The 16074-nt window shown below is 41.9% G+C and overlaps 1 protein-coding gene across 9 annotated transcripts in view; it reads left to right on the top strand.

Moving 5' to 3' along the window:
• RCBTB1 (RCC1 and BTB domain containing protein 1) overlaps window positions 1-16074 on the top strand; it is a 62563-nt gene that overhangs the window by 20166 nt on the left and 26323 nt on the right. For 7 of the 9 annotated variants that reach the window (XR_004384618.1, XR_004384619.1, XM_032874060.1 and 4 more), the window contains 5 exons: window positions 6659-6825; window positions 9837-9995; window positions 13276-13383; window positions 13743-13885; window positions 15544-15734. Coding sequence is in view for 7 of the 9 variants with exons in the window: in XM_032874060.1 (XP_032729951.1) it covers window positions 6659-6825; window positions 9837-9995; window positions 13276-13383; window positions 13743-13885; window positions 15544-15734 (768 nt within the window). In the remaining 2 variants the exon portion in view is untranslated. The remainder of the gene's footprint in view (window positions 1-6658; window positions 6826-9836; window positions 9996-13275; window positions 13384-13742; window positions 13886-15543; window positions 15735-16074) is intronic. The other 2 variants (XM_032874062.1, XM_032874063.1) reach the window with 2 other exon arrangements.

Genomic DNA, 16074 nt, shown 5'->3' with positions numbered 1-16074 from the left:
GTGGTTTGGCTGGGCTTAAAATTCATGATTAAAAATCCTATTTCCAAATTTTAAAGTCGTCACACCTCTCAAATCAGGGTTGCTCTTGAGATTCTGATGCCATTCTGTCTTTAGCTATTTTTGCATATGACCGTTTTTTCCTCTTTGGAAGGTTTAAGATCTTTTCTTTATTCCCAGTTTTCTGAAAAATATCATGGTTATGTACTCTGGTGTGGGTAATTTTTAATTAATTAAAAGATTTTATGAGAGAGAGCATGCATGCATGAGTGAGAGAGTGAGAGAGATCATGAGCAGGGGGGAAGAAGGAAGAAGCAGACTACCTGCTGAGCAGGGAGCCTCACTGGGGCTCGATCCCAGGGCCCCGGAACTATGATCTACCAACGGCAGGCATTTAACCAGCTGAGCCACCCAGGGACCCCAGTTTTTAATTTATTGTATTGATCATTCTGTTGACTCTTCAGTTTGGAAATTCCTTCATGTCTAGATTATTTTATTTCATTTATTTTTTATTTTTTTTTAATTTATTTGAGAGAGAAAGAGAGAGAGATTGAGAGAGAGCATGAGAAGGGGAAGGGTCAAAGGGAGAAGTAGACTCCCCACTGAGCAGGGAGCCCAATGCGGGACTTGATCTGGGACTCCAGGATCATGACTTGAGCCAAAGGCAGTCGCTTAACCAACTGAGCCACTCAGGTGTCCTGGATTATTTTCTTGTTATAGTTCATGGATAATGTCCCTTCTTTGTTTTCTCTGTTCTCTTTTTTTTGGAATGTTTCTTAGAAGGAAGTTAAAGGATTCTGATCTGAACCTCTTTTTTATATTTTGTTTCCTTTTTACTTTTTGGGAAATTTCTTCAACTTTATCTTACAACTCTGATGTCAGATTTTCACGTTTCTGCTGTTACATTTTCCTGTTCTCTTCCTTGTTCTCTCAGTGTGCCTTTCTTGCGCCTCCTGTCCTTGTGTCATGGATTCACTGACTTCTCTTTGAGGTTGTCGTGGGTTACTTTCATGTTGTCTTCTGTTCTCTGCAGTGTTTCTTTTTCTTCCCCTCCCAGATTTTTTTCTTTCTCCTTAATTTGTTTTGGTCTCTGACTTTTCTTTTTTTTTCTTCTTTTTTTAGATTGTATTTATTTATTTGACAGACAGAGACCACAGGTGGGCAGAAAGGCAGGCAGAGAGAGAGGAAGGGAAGCAGGTTCTCTGCTGAGCAGAGAGCACGATGCGGGACTCATCCCAGGGCCCTGGGATCACGACCTGAGCTGAAGGCAGAGGTTTTAACCCACTGAGCCAGCCAGGTGCCCCGGTCTCTGACTTTCCTTGTTAGGGGCTTTCTTGAAATGTTTGGTGATCTTGGCTGTCTGTCTGCAGGTGAGACCCATGTGCCTATACACGTGCGGGGAACACTGAATTCATGGGCTTCTCAAGTGCCAAGCTTCACTTCAGGCAGATAGCGACTGTTTCATTAGGGATTCTCTCAGTGTCAGTATATGAGCTTCTGTAGAGTGGAACCTTCCAGATTCCTGACCTGGACAGGTTTTTTTTTTTTTTTTTTTTGACAGGTTTCCATGAGCAGGGGAAGGACAGGGATCTTACTATTCACTATGTGGCCTTCCACTTCTTTCCTCACTACGGTGCCTCAAGGCTGTCATCAGGGCCTCTCTGGATTATTTTCCTAGCTCATTTTCTTTGTTGTGTTATGTGGGAGAAGGAAGGGAGGGAGGTTGGGCAAAAGAAAGTGGGCTTCAGGGCAGTTACAGTAAGAAATTCACAGTAAGTAAATGCTGTAGGTCTTTTGTCTTATACCAGTGTTGGGAAGGGGTAGTTGTCTGACCCCACAGCAAGAGGATAAGGATTTGGGGTCTAAGTGCTTCTGTTTTTGGTTACACCTGCCCTTACATCTCCTGTGGTGTTGGGTCCCTCCAATCCCTGGGCCTTCCTGAGATCCCAGTTGTAATTGGCTGCTTCTTTTGCAGATGTAGGTATCATCTTCTCCGGTCAGTGGCGTTACTAACCACATCTATCTGCCTTCCGTCTTCCAAAATTTTGTCATCATCTCTCCTATTGTATTTTCTTGTTTATTGTTCTTTTCTGTCCTTGATCGTTTATGCCTTTTTTTTTTAAAAAAAATTGCTCCCTTCACTATATTTCGGTAGGTTTTAAGGAAGGAGTAAATATAAAAACATGTTCAATTTTCCACACTTCACTGACTTTTGTGCTCTTTCTAAAAGGTCAGTGCTACATTATTAAATTGAAAATCTAGGATGTGAGCATGATCTGGCTGCCACATCTGTCACCCTGTTGATCACCAGGGTTGATACAGCTGCTCTGGCTAGGTAGGTGGGTGTCCCCTTCCTCCTTCACTGCTCCATGCACGTCCCTCCTGAAGCTGTGTGCTCAGTTGGAGAGGACTGCCTTCCCCAGTAGAGGAAGTCCGGGGCATACGTAGCTGCACTCCCCACTAGAACCTCCAAACAAGCTCTCAAAGTCCATTTGTAGGAGAACATAGGGTAGTCAAGCTTCCAAGACCCTAGACACAGCCAAACAAGGTGCTATGTGGCAGTCTGCCTTTCCTCAAAAAAAAAAAAAAAAAAAAAATCTAGTCCCATCTGGTGATACTCTGAAGATCAGTATTCATTTTGTTTATTACTTTACACATAGACCTAGAGCTTGTGTATTTCTTTCTGTCTTCTGAAGCAATATTAAATTAGATTACTTATAAAATTAGTTGTTTCTGACCACTCCTCCAACTCTACTTCTAGTCTCTGAAGGCTGGGTTTCCTTAAAGGTCAGAACTTTATGGAATGCTTCCTTGCTTCCTCTCTCTCTGTTTGCCCTTTCCTGGGCCCTTCCCACTCCCCACTTTCCCTTCTATCCTAGTTGGTTTCACTGTTTCATCCGTTGGTAATTTTGCTCATCTCTTCACCCTGACATGATTCTGAAGCTTGATCCTTGGTCCGTCAGAGACTGTGTGGCAAGAGCAGGGCTGGGGAAGTTATGGGGTTGGATGGGGTTGCTTTGAAAGCCTCCTGGGGAGCTGGGACTAAGAGCCATCTCAGGAAGCTCACTCTTCCTATGCTTCATCAAGTAAAAAGGGAAGAAACATGTATACATATATACTATTTTAAGATAGTAAAATAATGTGATAATAGTAATAATAATAATAATAATGTAATAATAATAATCACAAGAAGGTGATTGCCAAGGGCAAATCTGGAGAGGACCAATGGCTGAGAACAGCAGCTGGCAGCAGTCCCAGCATCTGGAGAATAAGGTCCTTAATTCCGAGGGAGCATCTGGGTGACACAGGACAGCATTCATTCATTCTTTTCCATGCACTGCTCAGATCCATGTCTTCTGACAGGTTTTGGGAATAGCTCCTCCAGGGTTCTGGAGGGCCTCTTTTCCTAGGGAAGACTTAGTGAAGACTCCTGGTGGGATAATTCACTGCCTCCTGCCGCAGCTAGTCTCATGGCCACATGGATACTCAGCTCCTCCATCCTTTACTGCTCCTTCTAGGTTCCCTTCTTATTTGGGTAGCATCTGGCCCAGGGGGCTAACCTAATTGTGTGACCTAGATGCTCATGCTTGAGGGATGCAAGCCCCTAACCATGCTGTACTCTGGCTATGGCTACTGTGCATTTCCATTTGCCATCACTGTTGGGCAAGTGGGCACCCAAAGTCCCACCTTTCACCTCCTTGCCAAGCATATTCCTCTTTTGCCCCCAGTATATACCAGCAGTCCTTCCTCTTCCCACTGACTGGGTCAGTTGCCCCTGCCAACAGGGTGACTCCTTTTTTTTCCTTTTGATCCTTTGACTAGAGGAACACAGAGTGCCATTCAGTGGAATTCTTGCCGTGTCCGTTAGTGGAAGTGTTTCTACTTAGGGAACCAGGACTTCTAAACCTACAGAACCTCTAATTTCAGGGACAGGAAGCACAGATTCCCCAAGTCGGTCCCTGGGAGTGATGGTCAGTAGGGTCACTCATATAATCCACTGTGGTTCCGGGACCCACGTACTCTACCTCTTAGGGAAACAGCACCATTTAGTGGTCATTGGTTTAGAATCTGTACCTTGGAGCTTAGCGTCCCGTCCTCACATGGTGAGGCTGATGCCTTAGCTCTACCTTCAGCCGGCTTGTCATCGCTGTGTCCAGCTGGCATCTGTTGCACGTTGCTGTTCATGAGATAGGACCGGAAGCCCCGTGGTCATGTGAGCACTGCTGCACCTCTTTTGCCTTGGTCTAATGAGTGGTTTTGCGGGGTCAAGTACTCTATAAGCCCTCGTATAGCTGTGCTAGCTCAGGCCCTGTGTGCAGGAAACCTTTATCCCAATTATGTGTTGATTTCTGTTAGTACGAATGGCTGCTCCTTCCAGGATGGAAAGAGTCAATTGGAGTCAGCTTGGTACTAGTCAGCTATTACGAAGTAGGTAGTCAGTCTCTTTAAAAGGGTGATGCTGTGCCAGGGACTCGGCATTAGTCTTTGTTACTGACATGGCGGGCTTCTGGCAATGGTAGAATAGAAGCTAGGTGGTAGCTTTGGTGAGTAGGAGTCCCAGCTTCTGAATTTGCATTTTTCCTCTTAAGAGTGAGGGTGAGTATCTTGTCGTATGGTTAGGAGTCATGTACATTTCTTTCATTGTGAACCATCAGCTCATATTTCTAGAGGGTTCTCGGTCTTTTTCTTTTATATTTTTAGAAGCTTTTTTTATTATACAGACATTATCTCCTAGTAATATAAATTATAAGTATTTTTCCCTAATATTTCATTTTTTTCTTTGTTCATGGTGTTTTTTTCCATGTAAAGTTTTAAAAAACATATTAAGTGGATTTATCACTCTTTTTATTGCTTCTAGATTTTGAGTCATAGGAAAGTTTCCCTATTCCCAGATTATGGAAGAATTCGCCAATTCTTTCCTTCTAATTCTCGTATAGTTTTATTTTTTTAAATTGTATTATATTAGTCAGCATACAGTACATCATTAGTTTTTGATACAGCGTTCCATGATTCATTGTTTGCCTGTAACACCCAGTGCCCCATGCAATACGTGCCCTCCTTAATACCCATTGTATAGTTTTATTTTTCACATTTAAATATTTGATTCACTAGGAAGTTATCGTGGTATGAGGAATGAATCTCATTTTTCAACATAACCAATTATTTCAACCAACTTGTAAAAAGTCCTTTCTTCCCAAAATGACATAGCTTTTATTTCTGTATGCAGTTGGTTTATTTCTAGAGCTTCAGTTCCATTTCACTGGTTTGTCTATCTGTTCATGTCCTAATATTAATTTTAGTTTTAGAAACTTTTCATAGGTTTTAATAACTGGTAGAGCCAGCTGTCCTCTCACTTCTTTTCTTTGAATTTTTCTATTTATTCTTGTGTTCTTACCACTGAACTTTCTAATCAGTTTGTCTAGTTCCAGAAAGTAACTTAAGTCATTTTATTGCTCTTATTTCAAATTTATATATTTGCATAGGAAAAACTACCATCTTTTTGATACTGAGTGTTACTGTCCAAGAACAAGGGCTATATTTTGATCTGTTCAGGTCTATTTTTCTGTCTCTTAGGAATGAAAACACTTATAAGTTTGGACATTTCTATGACCTGATATAACTTTAACATAATATCATGGACTTTTTTTTTTAGGTGTTACACTTTTTCAATCTATAGCGTCATTCTTTTTAGGATGAATTTTCCCATTTATGGTTTCTGTCACAATTTTTGTAATAGGGAAAACCTCTTGTGAGAAACAGAAGATTAGATTCTAGATTAGATAATCAGAAACCTACCTTTCCCTGGTTGCTTAGGGACCATTTCAACGAGACAGCAGCCTGACAATAACACTTAGATTTCTGCTTTGCTCTTGGATATCATCATTTCCAGGCCTAGATTGTCCTTAATAGGGCAGGATGTTTTATTACCATGGGAAAGATACGAGGAGAGTGTGTAACTTGGAGATCTCTGCTCTTGACACTTAGGCTTGCTGTAGAAGGAAATGCACAAAATAGTGTTACTTCTAGAGAGGAAACAAAGAAGTTACCTCTGTCAGAGTCTCAAAAAGATAAAGTCATTAGAGAAAAATGGAGCCAGATTTTTGCCAATTATAGTCTGCAGGAGGAAAGCTCTTGCATTTTTGTGTGTAGTTTATACAAAAATTATACCTCTTTCCTCTGTACTTTGTGAGAGTTGTGTGTGCACAATGCATGCATACACACACACACACACACACACACACACACACACACACCCTCAGTGGTTCCCTGAGACTTGGTATTTGGTAAAATGATAGTAAAGAATGATAATGGTGAGCTTTCTTATGTCTTTTGCCTTTTGCTTGGTACCTGATAACGGAAACTACTGAGATGAATCACTGTGTTCAGATGGTCTAATTTTGTATATCAAACTGACTTTTGACCATAAAGCTGATCTCTTATTAGTGTCAGGTCCTTTCTTGAATGATTCTAGGTTTTTCTATCTGGTTTCCTCATCTGTCCCTCTTTCCCTTCCCTTCATCAGTGGTTACTTTATAGGGAGAAGGAGGCAGTGTGAAAGAAATTAAGGTGGAGAATAAGTTGTGCAGAGTCTGGGAAAGAAAGTACAGGACTTACCATTCCTTCTTGGAGTTGATTCTTTGTGTGTGGCCATCTCGTATAGATGGAGTTGTTTATGCCTGGGGCCACAATGGATATAGCCAGCTTGGGAATGGGACGACCAACCAAGGCATTGCTCCCATCCAAGTCTGTACCAATCTCTTGATCAAGCAAGTGGTTGAAGTAGCTTGTGGCTCACATCATTCAATGGCTCTGGCAGCTGATGGAGAGGTAAGTACCCTGCTTTTATTCTTTATTTTTAAACTGTGGTAAAATACACGTAATATAAAATTGCTGTCTTAGCTATTTTTAAGAATTGTGGAAGCCAGGCCTCAGGATGTGTGAGAGCCACTTCCTGCAACCATTTTATCATATGCCTGGACTATTGCCATGGTCTCTTTAACCACTTAAAATGGGTTAGGATGGCAAATTTTATATTTTTATAAAATATGTGTATGTATTTTTATATCCATGTGATCTATTGAATGTCAGTTCAGTGACATTAAGTATATTCATATTGTTATGCAACCAGCATCACCATCCGTCTGCAGAACTCTATCTTGCAGAGCCGAAGCTGCACCTACCAGACTAGCTCTCCTTCTCCCTCCCAGCCCCGGGTGAACACCATTTTGTCTCCATGAGTCTGACAGCTCTGGGTAGCTCATTGCAGTGGAACCATGCAGTGTTCGTCCTTTATGACTGCCTTATTTCACTGAGCATAATGTTGTCAGGGTGTGTCCGTTTTGGCGTATGTATCAGAATTTCTCTCCTTTTTAAGGCTGAATAATACTCTGTATATGTGTATGCCATATTTTGTTTGTCCATTTATCTGTTGATGGATATTTAGGCTGTTAACACCTTTTGCTAACAACCTAAAAAGTAAATAATGACCCTATTTATATCTGGGATAGTGTAAACATAGTAACCCTATGTGTACAACTAAAAACATGTGGGAACACACTCTTTTTCTAATATAACCTATGGGATGAGGACCACCCTTTTGATAGCAGTAGACTAAGCCTTAAGGCAGTTGAGTCTCCTGCTCTTTGCTAAGACTGTAAATCAGATGTGTATGACAGTGTCTGTCCTTTAGTTTTTGTTTTTTAACTACCCCATCCATTACGGTCTGTTTTGTTTTTTGGCAAATGTAATGATGTCATAGAAAATAACTTTACCAACATTCCAATAGGTTACTGTACCACTTTTTCACCCCCAAGTTCTTTGCTTACTTATCATAAAGTTTTCTGATCTTATTGATTCTACCTTCTAATCTTTTGTCTCATTTTGTTTCTCTTTATCTCTATAACCTTAGGTCAGACCTTGCTGTCAGCCTGGGCTATTACCATGGTCTCTTTTATTCTATAGCTTTTTAATTGGTCTACCTGTTAAGTATTACTACTTTTCTGCTCCCTGTAATTTTTTTTTTTTTTTAAGATTGATTTATTTATTTTAGAGCATGAGTGAGAGGGGCAGAGGGAGGAGAGAGAATATCAAGCAGACTCCACACCGAGCAAGGAGTCCAATGTGGGGCTCAATCTAGGGACCCTGAGATCCTGACCCAAGCGTCAGATGCCCAACTGATTGCACCATCCAGGTGCCCATACTCCCTGTGACTCCTAAAGCACAGATCATTCTGTTCTCCCGTTTAAAATCCGTCAGTGATGTTAACAGTGATTTTATTATGTGGGGCAGGTTACGGGTGAAGAAACCAGAGAAACTGAATGAGATCAAGGTTTCACGGCTGGGATGTGCTGGGACTAGGCCTAGCACCTGGGTCTTGTGCCCCAAATCCGTAGTTTGCTGCTCTGATTTTGATTATTGGAACCCTAGTCCTCATTTTTACATAAAAGGCAGCTGCACTGCAAGGGGCTTGAGATACTTGAGAAGAAGTGCCAGAAGAATATTAAAATTAGAATTCCCTAATTTGTACAGCCTGGAATCCTGGTTTATTTAACTGTAAGCCAGTATGCTACTTTGGATAATTGTGCTAAATATTTGCCTTATTATACCAGATGCTCCTGTGAACCCACTCTCGGGAAGTGTTGCCAGTTATTTCTTTTGTACCTGTGAAATGAACCTCTACTGCATATTCTTTTAAGGCTCCAGCCATAGGTTTTGCTCTGGTTGCCTTGGGCAGTATCAGACGTGTGAGCGGAGATAGGAAGTGTTGACCAAGGAAAGATTGTGGAAGCCAGACTTCAGGATGTGTGGGAGGACCATTGTCAGGGCAAGTGAAAGGGGTGGGGGTTCCTAAAAATTCTAGTGTTGGAGGAAGTTCTTTCCCAGGCTGCTGGCATCCACCCTCACCTTATTCTTCTCTCTGGTCACACTCTTATTTGATAGGCTTAGTTGGTAATTAACGTGAAGTGATTTTTGTTTTGTTTTGTTTTGTTTTTCATCTTTGTTACTAGATTTTAACTAGCTTAGAGATTTATTTGGGTCTCTTTAGAAATCTGGTTTTCACCTAATGGCAAATCATAGGCCAAAGGTGCGCAGGGTGCATTTGAGGAGGGGAGCTGCTTGGAGCTGACAGTGAATGAAAACTCAGAGAAGACAGTACCCAGAATAGCCTAGCAACCTGGTGTCATTTCTGTAGGGACAGACACCTCTTTGGTACTTGTGAGCCTTACAGTGTTATGACCTGTAACTGTGATTGGTAATTATAATTGTGATGGCCATGAGTCATCAGGAAAGGTTATGTAATACTCAGTTTTGGCAATTAGTGAGACAGGGAGAAGCATTGTAGGGCTTTAAAGCTTCCCGTGAAGGAAAAAAAAGAGTATCTGTGTCCAAAGAGTTAAGCAGACTTTTCCTGTCCCTGCTACTTATGTGGTATATGCTCTATTTCTTACTGATGCCAGACAAATCATATATGGCTGTCATATGACAGAGGCAATACAGTGTCATGGTTAAGAGCACAGCTACACTTCTTGGGTTCCCATTCCATGTTTACTGCTTACTTGGTAGAACCTCAAGTAAGCCACTTAACCTCTCGGGTTCCATTTCCGTATAGAAAATGTGGGTGATAATAGTATCTACCCCGGGGCCCAGGGTCACTATACAGGATGACTATGTGAAAATTAAAGATGGTAGTGGTGCCCAGAAAGTATGTAGAGCCATGTAGCACATTGTAAGTATTCATTAAGTGGATTTATTTTTATTTTATGATTATTAATGTGTGTTAGAGGTAGAAAGTTCACCCTGTTACTAGTAATTCATTCTTTCCCCCTTGTTTTGTGTAGGTATTCGCTTGGGGCTATAACAACTGTGGCCAGGTGGGATCAGGATCTACAACAAATCAACCAACTCCTCGCAAAGTTACAAACTGTTTACATATTAAGAGGGTGGTTGGCATTGCTTGTGGTCAGACCTCATCCATGGCTGTTCTGGACAATGGTGAGGTGAGCTCTCTCTGCACTCCGCTCCCCCCACCCCCGGTCCTCCGTCCTCACCTCCTCTCTCGTTAAATAGCATTTTCTGCATGAGGAGCATGTATGCGATCACAGAAGGAAAAGTGCTTTGTTTTATAGTTTCATGGGTAGTTAACTGGTTACTGATTGAGGTGTACCTAGAGGGTGTTTGCTCCTCAGTATGAAGTTTTAATTCTAAGATTAATCTGTAAGTAAAGATACTCATATGTCTCAGTTTTTTTTTTTTTTTTTTGTGAGACCCCAGGTAGTTTGTTGTTCATAGGTATTTGTGATTTTCTGTAGTGAAGAATTTGATACTACCTCTTTTATCCAATGAAGACATCAAGTGTGCCCTCTGTCAAGTTAACTGGTGATGTTTGTCAGCAGCGACGGACTCCAGTGCGCCTGCATCTGGAGTCTGTTGGCAGGAGGAAGCTATTTACAGGAGCGGAATTTTTTGTGCCAGTTGTTGGCTACTTTTAAAAAACTCAACTTTTAGTGATCCTTTACCGTGGCTACCTTTGAGCTGATGGTTATTTCTGCACAATTATTCTGGTTGTAACTTCTACTTAAATAGGCCTGTTACCAATCTGTCAATGTCTTAGTGGAGAAAAATTATGCAAAGATATGTCTTTGAGATTTTATTCATTTGAGAGTGAGAGAAAGAGAGCTTGTGAGAGCACAAGCAGGGGAGGGGCAGAGGGCAAGGGCAAAGCAGCCTCCCTGCTGAGCAGGAAGCCAAGAAGTGGAGGGGTGGGGCGTGGTGGGGGGGGTGGGGCTTAATCTTAACCAGGACCTGGAGATCATGACCTGAGGCACCCAGGCACCCCACAAAGATTGTCTTTGGTTACAGATGTGTGCGGTATGTATGCATTGCAGTGCTAGAGTGCTTTGGAGTTTTCTGAATACTCACCTATGTTAACTTACTGTTTTAAATTATTTTTATTGAGGCATAATTGGCATACATTACGTTAGTTTTAGGTGTATAGTGTAATGATTCAATGTTTGCATATAATTAAAGATCACCACAGTAAGTCTAGTTAATATCTGTCACCATGCAGTTTTTTCCTTGTGATGAGAACTTTTAAGATGATTCTCTCAGCAGCTTTCAGATACGCAATACAGTATTACTACCTGTAGTCACCATGCTGTACATTACATCCCGATGACTTACTTATTTTATAACTGGTAGTTTGTACTTTTTGGCCCCCCTTTACCCATTTTGCCTGTGCTCTTCTGCCCCCACCTCTAGAAACCACCAATCTGTTCTCTGTATATATGCGCTTGTTTTTGTTTGTTTTTTTAATTGAAGTATAGTCAGTGCACAATTTTACATTAGTTTCAGGTGTACAGCGTAGTGATTTGATGAGTCTCTTCCTCAGGCCATGTTCACCAGAAGTGTGAACTTATTTTTTGAATCAATCCTGATGTCATCTTGGATGTTTTCAGAATTTCTTGGGATAGTCATTGGACATTCTCCATCTCAGTATTCTTTACTTTTCCTTTATTTTTAAAAATAAATTTAATTTAAAAAATATTATTATGTGGTTATTTTCACAAACAAAAGGAGATGAAACACATAAAGTAAAAAGTGAGTGCCTTTTCTCCAGTCTTGTTAATAGTTTAATGAATATCCTTTTGGGTTTTTCCCTATAAACAATTCTGTATGGGTAAATATAACTGTCTTTTATAAAAATGGGATCATTATAGGTTACTGCTCTTCTCTGCTAGTCTGCAACTTTCCTGCTAACAAGACAGATGTTTACCTGAATCTATTATCAGACCATTTATAGCTGCTTTCCATTATAATGGCGACTTAGTTTTCCTATTGGATGACCCACACCCAGAAATCTAGTAATGGATATTGCAAATGTTTCTAAATTTTTGCTGTTTTAAACACTGTAGCACTGACTTCCTGTGTTACTGTATATCTCTGTACACTTCTGTAAGTATTCTGTAGAATAAGTTCACAGGAATAAGATTTCTGAGTCAGAGGTTATGCCATTAAAGTTGTTGATAGCTATAGCCAAATTTCTCTGCAGAAAGTTAAAACCTGTTGCACTTATGTTATGGAAAGTGCTTTTAACCATCTCCTGCTGTATCTTAAATTCTCTTGTCGTCCTTCCCCTTCTGTCACATTGCCCTGAAAAGCCCCATCCATCTGTTTGCCCTGCCTTGTCCTGGTGCCACCAGACATTTCAGGTTTCTCATTTGACCAAACCTATAGTCTGTTCCTGGTCAGTGCTTTGTCCTGTGTCCCACACTTGCCATTCTAAACCTTTACCACTGCTGGCAAACCTGTCTCCAGCTCCGCTACTTTCAGCTGATGACTCCCCACTCCAGAGAGCGAAGGGGTCGCCACATTCTGTTACATCGTCTTCTTAACCTCTTTCCTGTCTGTTCCTTCTCTCTGGTTCCCCCTGTCTTTGCCTTAGTTTAGACCCTCAGCAGGGCTCATCTGTGTGCTAATGAGAAACACATATCTCCTGAATGACTGTCCCGCCTCTAGTCTTAGATAGTCCGGTCCCCTTTATGTGAAGCCAGCACGATCTTTCCAAGATGTGTGAAATATTTCAGTGGAAGGCCCATAGATGCATTCTACTTTCCCCAGTATGTGTTTCGGTACTTCACCCCATTGACCTTTGCTTTTCGTTCTAGTCTTCAGCCCTGCCACTGTGCTGGACATGTCCTGCTAGGCCTGCCTGCTCATGTTTAGAACCTGCTTCTAGAACATTCTGTGCCCTCTCCCTGGAATACATTCACTTCCATTTATCTCTGCTCAAATCTGCTTTCTGAAGGTTGTTCCTAAGCTATCTTTCTGTAGCTAAGTCCTTTCTCTGCTCTGCTTTTGTAGTGACTTGATTGTATCTCTAGGATAGTGCTCACCACCTGACTGCAAGAGTTTGCAATTGTCCATCTTTCCTGTTAAACTGTGACCAAAAACTTATTCCTAGTACCTTTTATCATGTCCTGACATATAAGAAGTGCTTCATAATTGTTAATGAGCATCAGCTTCCTCATGTATAAAACAAGATTAAGTGACTTGCCCCAAGGCTATCCAAACAGTAGGTGACAGCATAGGAACTCATGCCAAATTCTGTCATCCCCACCCCCAAAATATCTTCTGTTTGGAGATTCCTTGTGGCATCACATAGAGTGTGGGTGTTGGAAGTGGAAAAGTATACCTGATTTGTTTAGGTGAACGGCGTTTTTATATGTTCCCTCTTACTAACAGTTTTAAAAGCCTGTTCTCTCCCTTTCTTTCTCTAAGGTATATGGCTGGGGTTACAATGGCAATGGTCAGCTAGGCTTGGGAAATAATGGCAATCAGCTGACCCCTGTGCGAGTGGCGGCTTTGCACAGCGTGTGTGTGAACCAGGTATGTGTGCTGGGTTGCGCTGCTCACCTCCAGCTCCCCCGCCCTGACTTGGAGAACAATACTGTGTGCCTTCATCTTCCACATTTACAGTTTTATCTTCTCTAAATTCCCATGTTGAGGAGAAACACCATGGTGGTGACACATCAGTCTTGACAAGTTAAAAAAAAAAAAAGCGATTGGAAAACTCTAGGAGTCTCAGTCTTGGGCTTTTCTAATGCTTTTTTAATGTTCCAGAGAATGTCAGTCCATAACTGATGATGAATTGGCATTCTGCAGAAGCTGGCTGTGGTCTTTAAGTAGATGTTTCTCCTGCCTTTCCCGTTTTCCTGTTGATGGTAACCATTTAAATTTACTTGCAGATTGTCTGCGGCTATGCACACACTCTAGCACTAACAGATGAGGGCTTGCTCTATGCCTGGGGAGCTAACACCTATGGGCAGCTGGGAACTGGCAATAAAAATAACCTGCTAAGCCCGGCCCACATCATGGTGGAGAAAGAAAGGTAACTGGGCTGTACCGTGTCTCAGAGTTCTTTGTATGTTTTTGGACTTGGGGCTCTGTGTGCTGAGCTATGGGGTTTAGCTTTTGTAACTCTTCTTTTTCTTTTCGTTGTCATTTTTGTTTTTTTTTGGTTTTTTTTTAAAGATTTTATTTATTTATTTAACAGAGAGAGGTCACAAGTAGGCAGAGAAGCAGGCAGAGAGAGAGGGGGGAAGCAGGCTCCCCGCCAAGCAGAGAGCCTCATGCGGGTCTCGATCCCAGGACCCTGAGATCATGACCTGAGCTGAAGGCAGAGGCTTAACCCACTGAGCCACCCAGGCACCCTCTTTACATTGTCATTTTGAATAAGAGTTTGAGGAGCAGCCAGAGTGAACATGAGGTTGATAAGATTCTTTTTTTTTTTTTTTTTTTTAATATTTTATTTATTTATTTGTCAGAGACAGAGGGAGAGAGAGTGAGCGAGCACAGGCAGACAGAGGCAGAGGGAGAAGCAGGCTCCCCGCCGAGCAAGGAGCCCGATGTGGGACTCGATCCCAGGACGCTGGGATCATGACCTGAGCCGAAGGCAGCCGCTTAACCAACTGAGCCACCCAGGCGTCCCGAGGTTGATAAGATTCTTACATAGCTCTCTAAAATAACCTCCTGTGATTGGTAGGCATTAATGCGTATTGGTGTAATTCTTACGGCCTTCCTGTGACCCATCTAGTAGGGGAGTGAAATAGGGTCTGTCACCATATAGAAATTCAGAGTGTAGTTCTGACTTTTCCGTTGAGCCAACTAAACCAACTTCTAAATAAATAAAATCTCTTAAAAGGACAATATCTTTAAATTTAAAAAAAATTTTTTTTTTTTAAATTATTTGACAGACAGAGATCACAAGTAGGCAGAGAGGCAGGCAGAGAGAGAGGAGGGAAAGCAGGCTCCCCGCAGAGCAGAGAGCCCGATGTGGGGCTCAATCCCAGGACCCTGAGATCATGACCTGAGCCGAAGGAAGAGGCTTTAACCCACTGAGCCACCCAGGCGCCCCAAGGACAATATCTTTAAATATTGATTTGATTTAATGGATATCACTAGAATAATGCTTTGTTTATTCAGCCAAATTGTGAGTCCTTACCCACTAAGTTTTAGAGGGTTGTCTTCTGGTTGTAGGACCTTGTCTAAGAAGCATACTGAGAAATGTAGGTCTGGCTTGATGTCCATTTGGATTAGGATGTCCAGAGTCCATTACCCTGAGGCCAGTGCTTATTTAGGGGTTGAGAGAATAAGTTGTATCAAGGAAATGGTATTTTGAAGACACTATTTTTTTTTTTTTTTTTGCTACTGTCTAAGTCTCCCGGAAATGTCAGGACATCTTGCTTCTGTCCACTTTCCTCATCTACTTTAGTTTCTAGTCCCTTTTTCCAAGTTGTCCTCAACAGTGTTTGTTATTTATCCTAATTCAGAATGAGGTTAGGATGAGAAGTGGGGCAACAAGCAAGGGAAAAACACAGTACTCTTGGTGTGACCTTTCAGTTGTGTTCTTATGACCTGATAACTAATATCCCTCAATCCTGGGCTGTTTTTTGTGGTGCTGTCAGCACAACCCCTTTATCTACCTTGTGTGGTGTGCTCTCGGCTTCTGTGATAAAGAAATGACATATTTTTCTTAAAACTTTCCAGGGTCGTAGAGATCGCGGCCTGCCACTCTGCACACACGTCGGCGGCCAAGACCCAGGGCGGGCATGTGTACATGTGGGGCCAGTGCCGGGGCCAGTCGGTGATCCTGCCCCACCTCACCCACTTCTCCTGCACCGATGACGTGTTTGCCTGCTTTGCCACGCCTGCTGTCTCGTGGCGCCTCCTGTCCGTGGGTGAGAAAGCTCAGGGCTCCTTCCACCCGGGGAAGAGCCGTGTTAGCAGCTGACCACTCTATTAATGTTTCTGTAGTTGCTGATTGTGGGCACTTTCAGGTCCTAGAATGTTTTATTCTCCAATAGCTGTAATTCCTTTCCTCAAAATAGATTTGCATAATAAAATTTATTTGTATGTTATAAAATATTATAGGGACTTACTGTTTTCTCCCATTCAGTGCTTTCATTTTAATTGAGGTGAGATTTATGTCCATGAAGTTAACCATTTGAAAGTGTACAGTTCAGAGGCATTCAGTACGGCCACAGTGCTGTGTGACTACCATTTATATCGAGTTCTGAA

Source organism: Lontra canadensis, unplaced genomic scaffold (genome assembly GCF_010015895.1).
Source record: "Lontra canadensis isolate GAN:19392208 unplaced genomic scaffold, GSC_riverotter_1.0 scaffold51, whole genome shotgun sequence".
Taxonomy (NCBI): domain Eukaryota; kingdom Metazoa; phylum Chordata; class Mammalia; order Carnivora; family Mustelidae; genus Lontra; species Lontra canadensis.
This window is presented reverse-complemented; position numbering and strand designations above follow the sequence as displayed.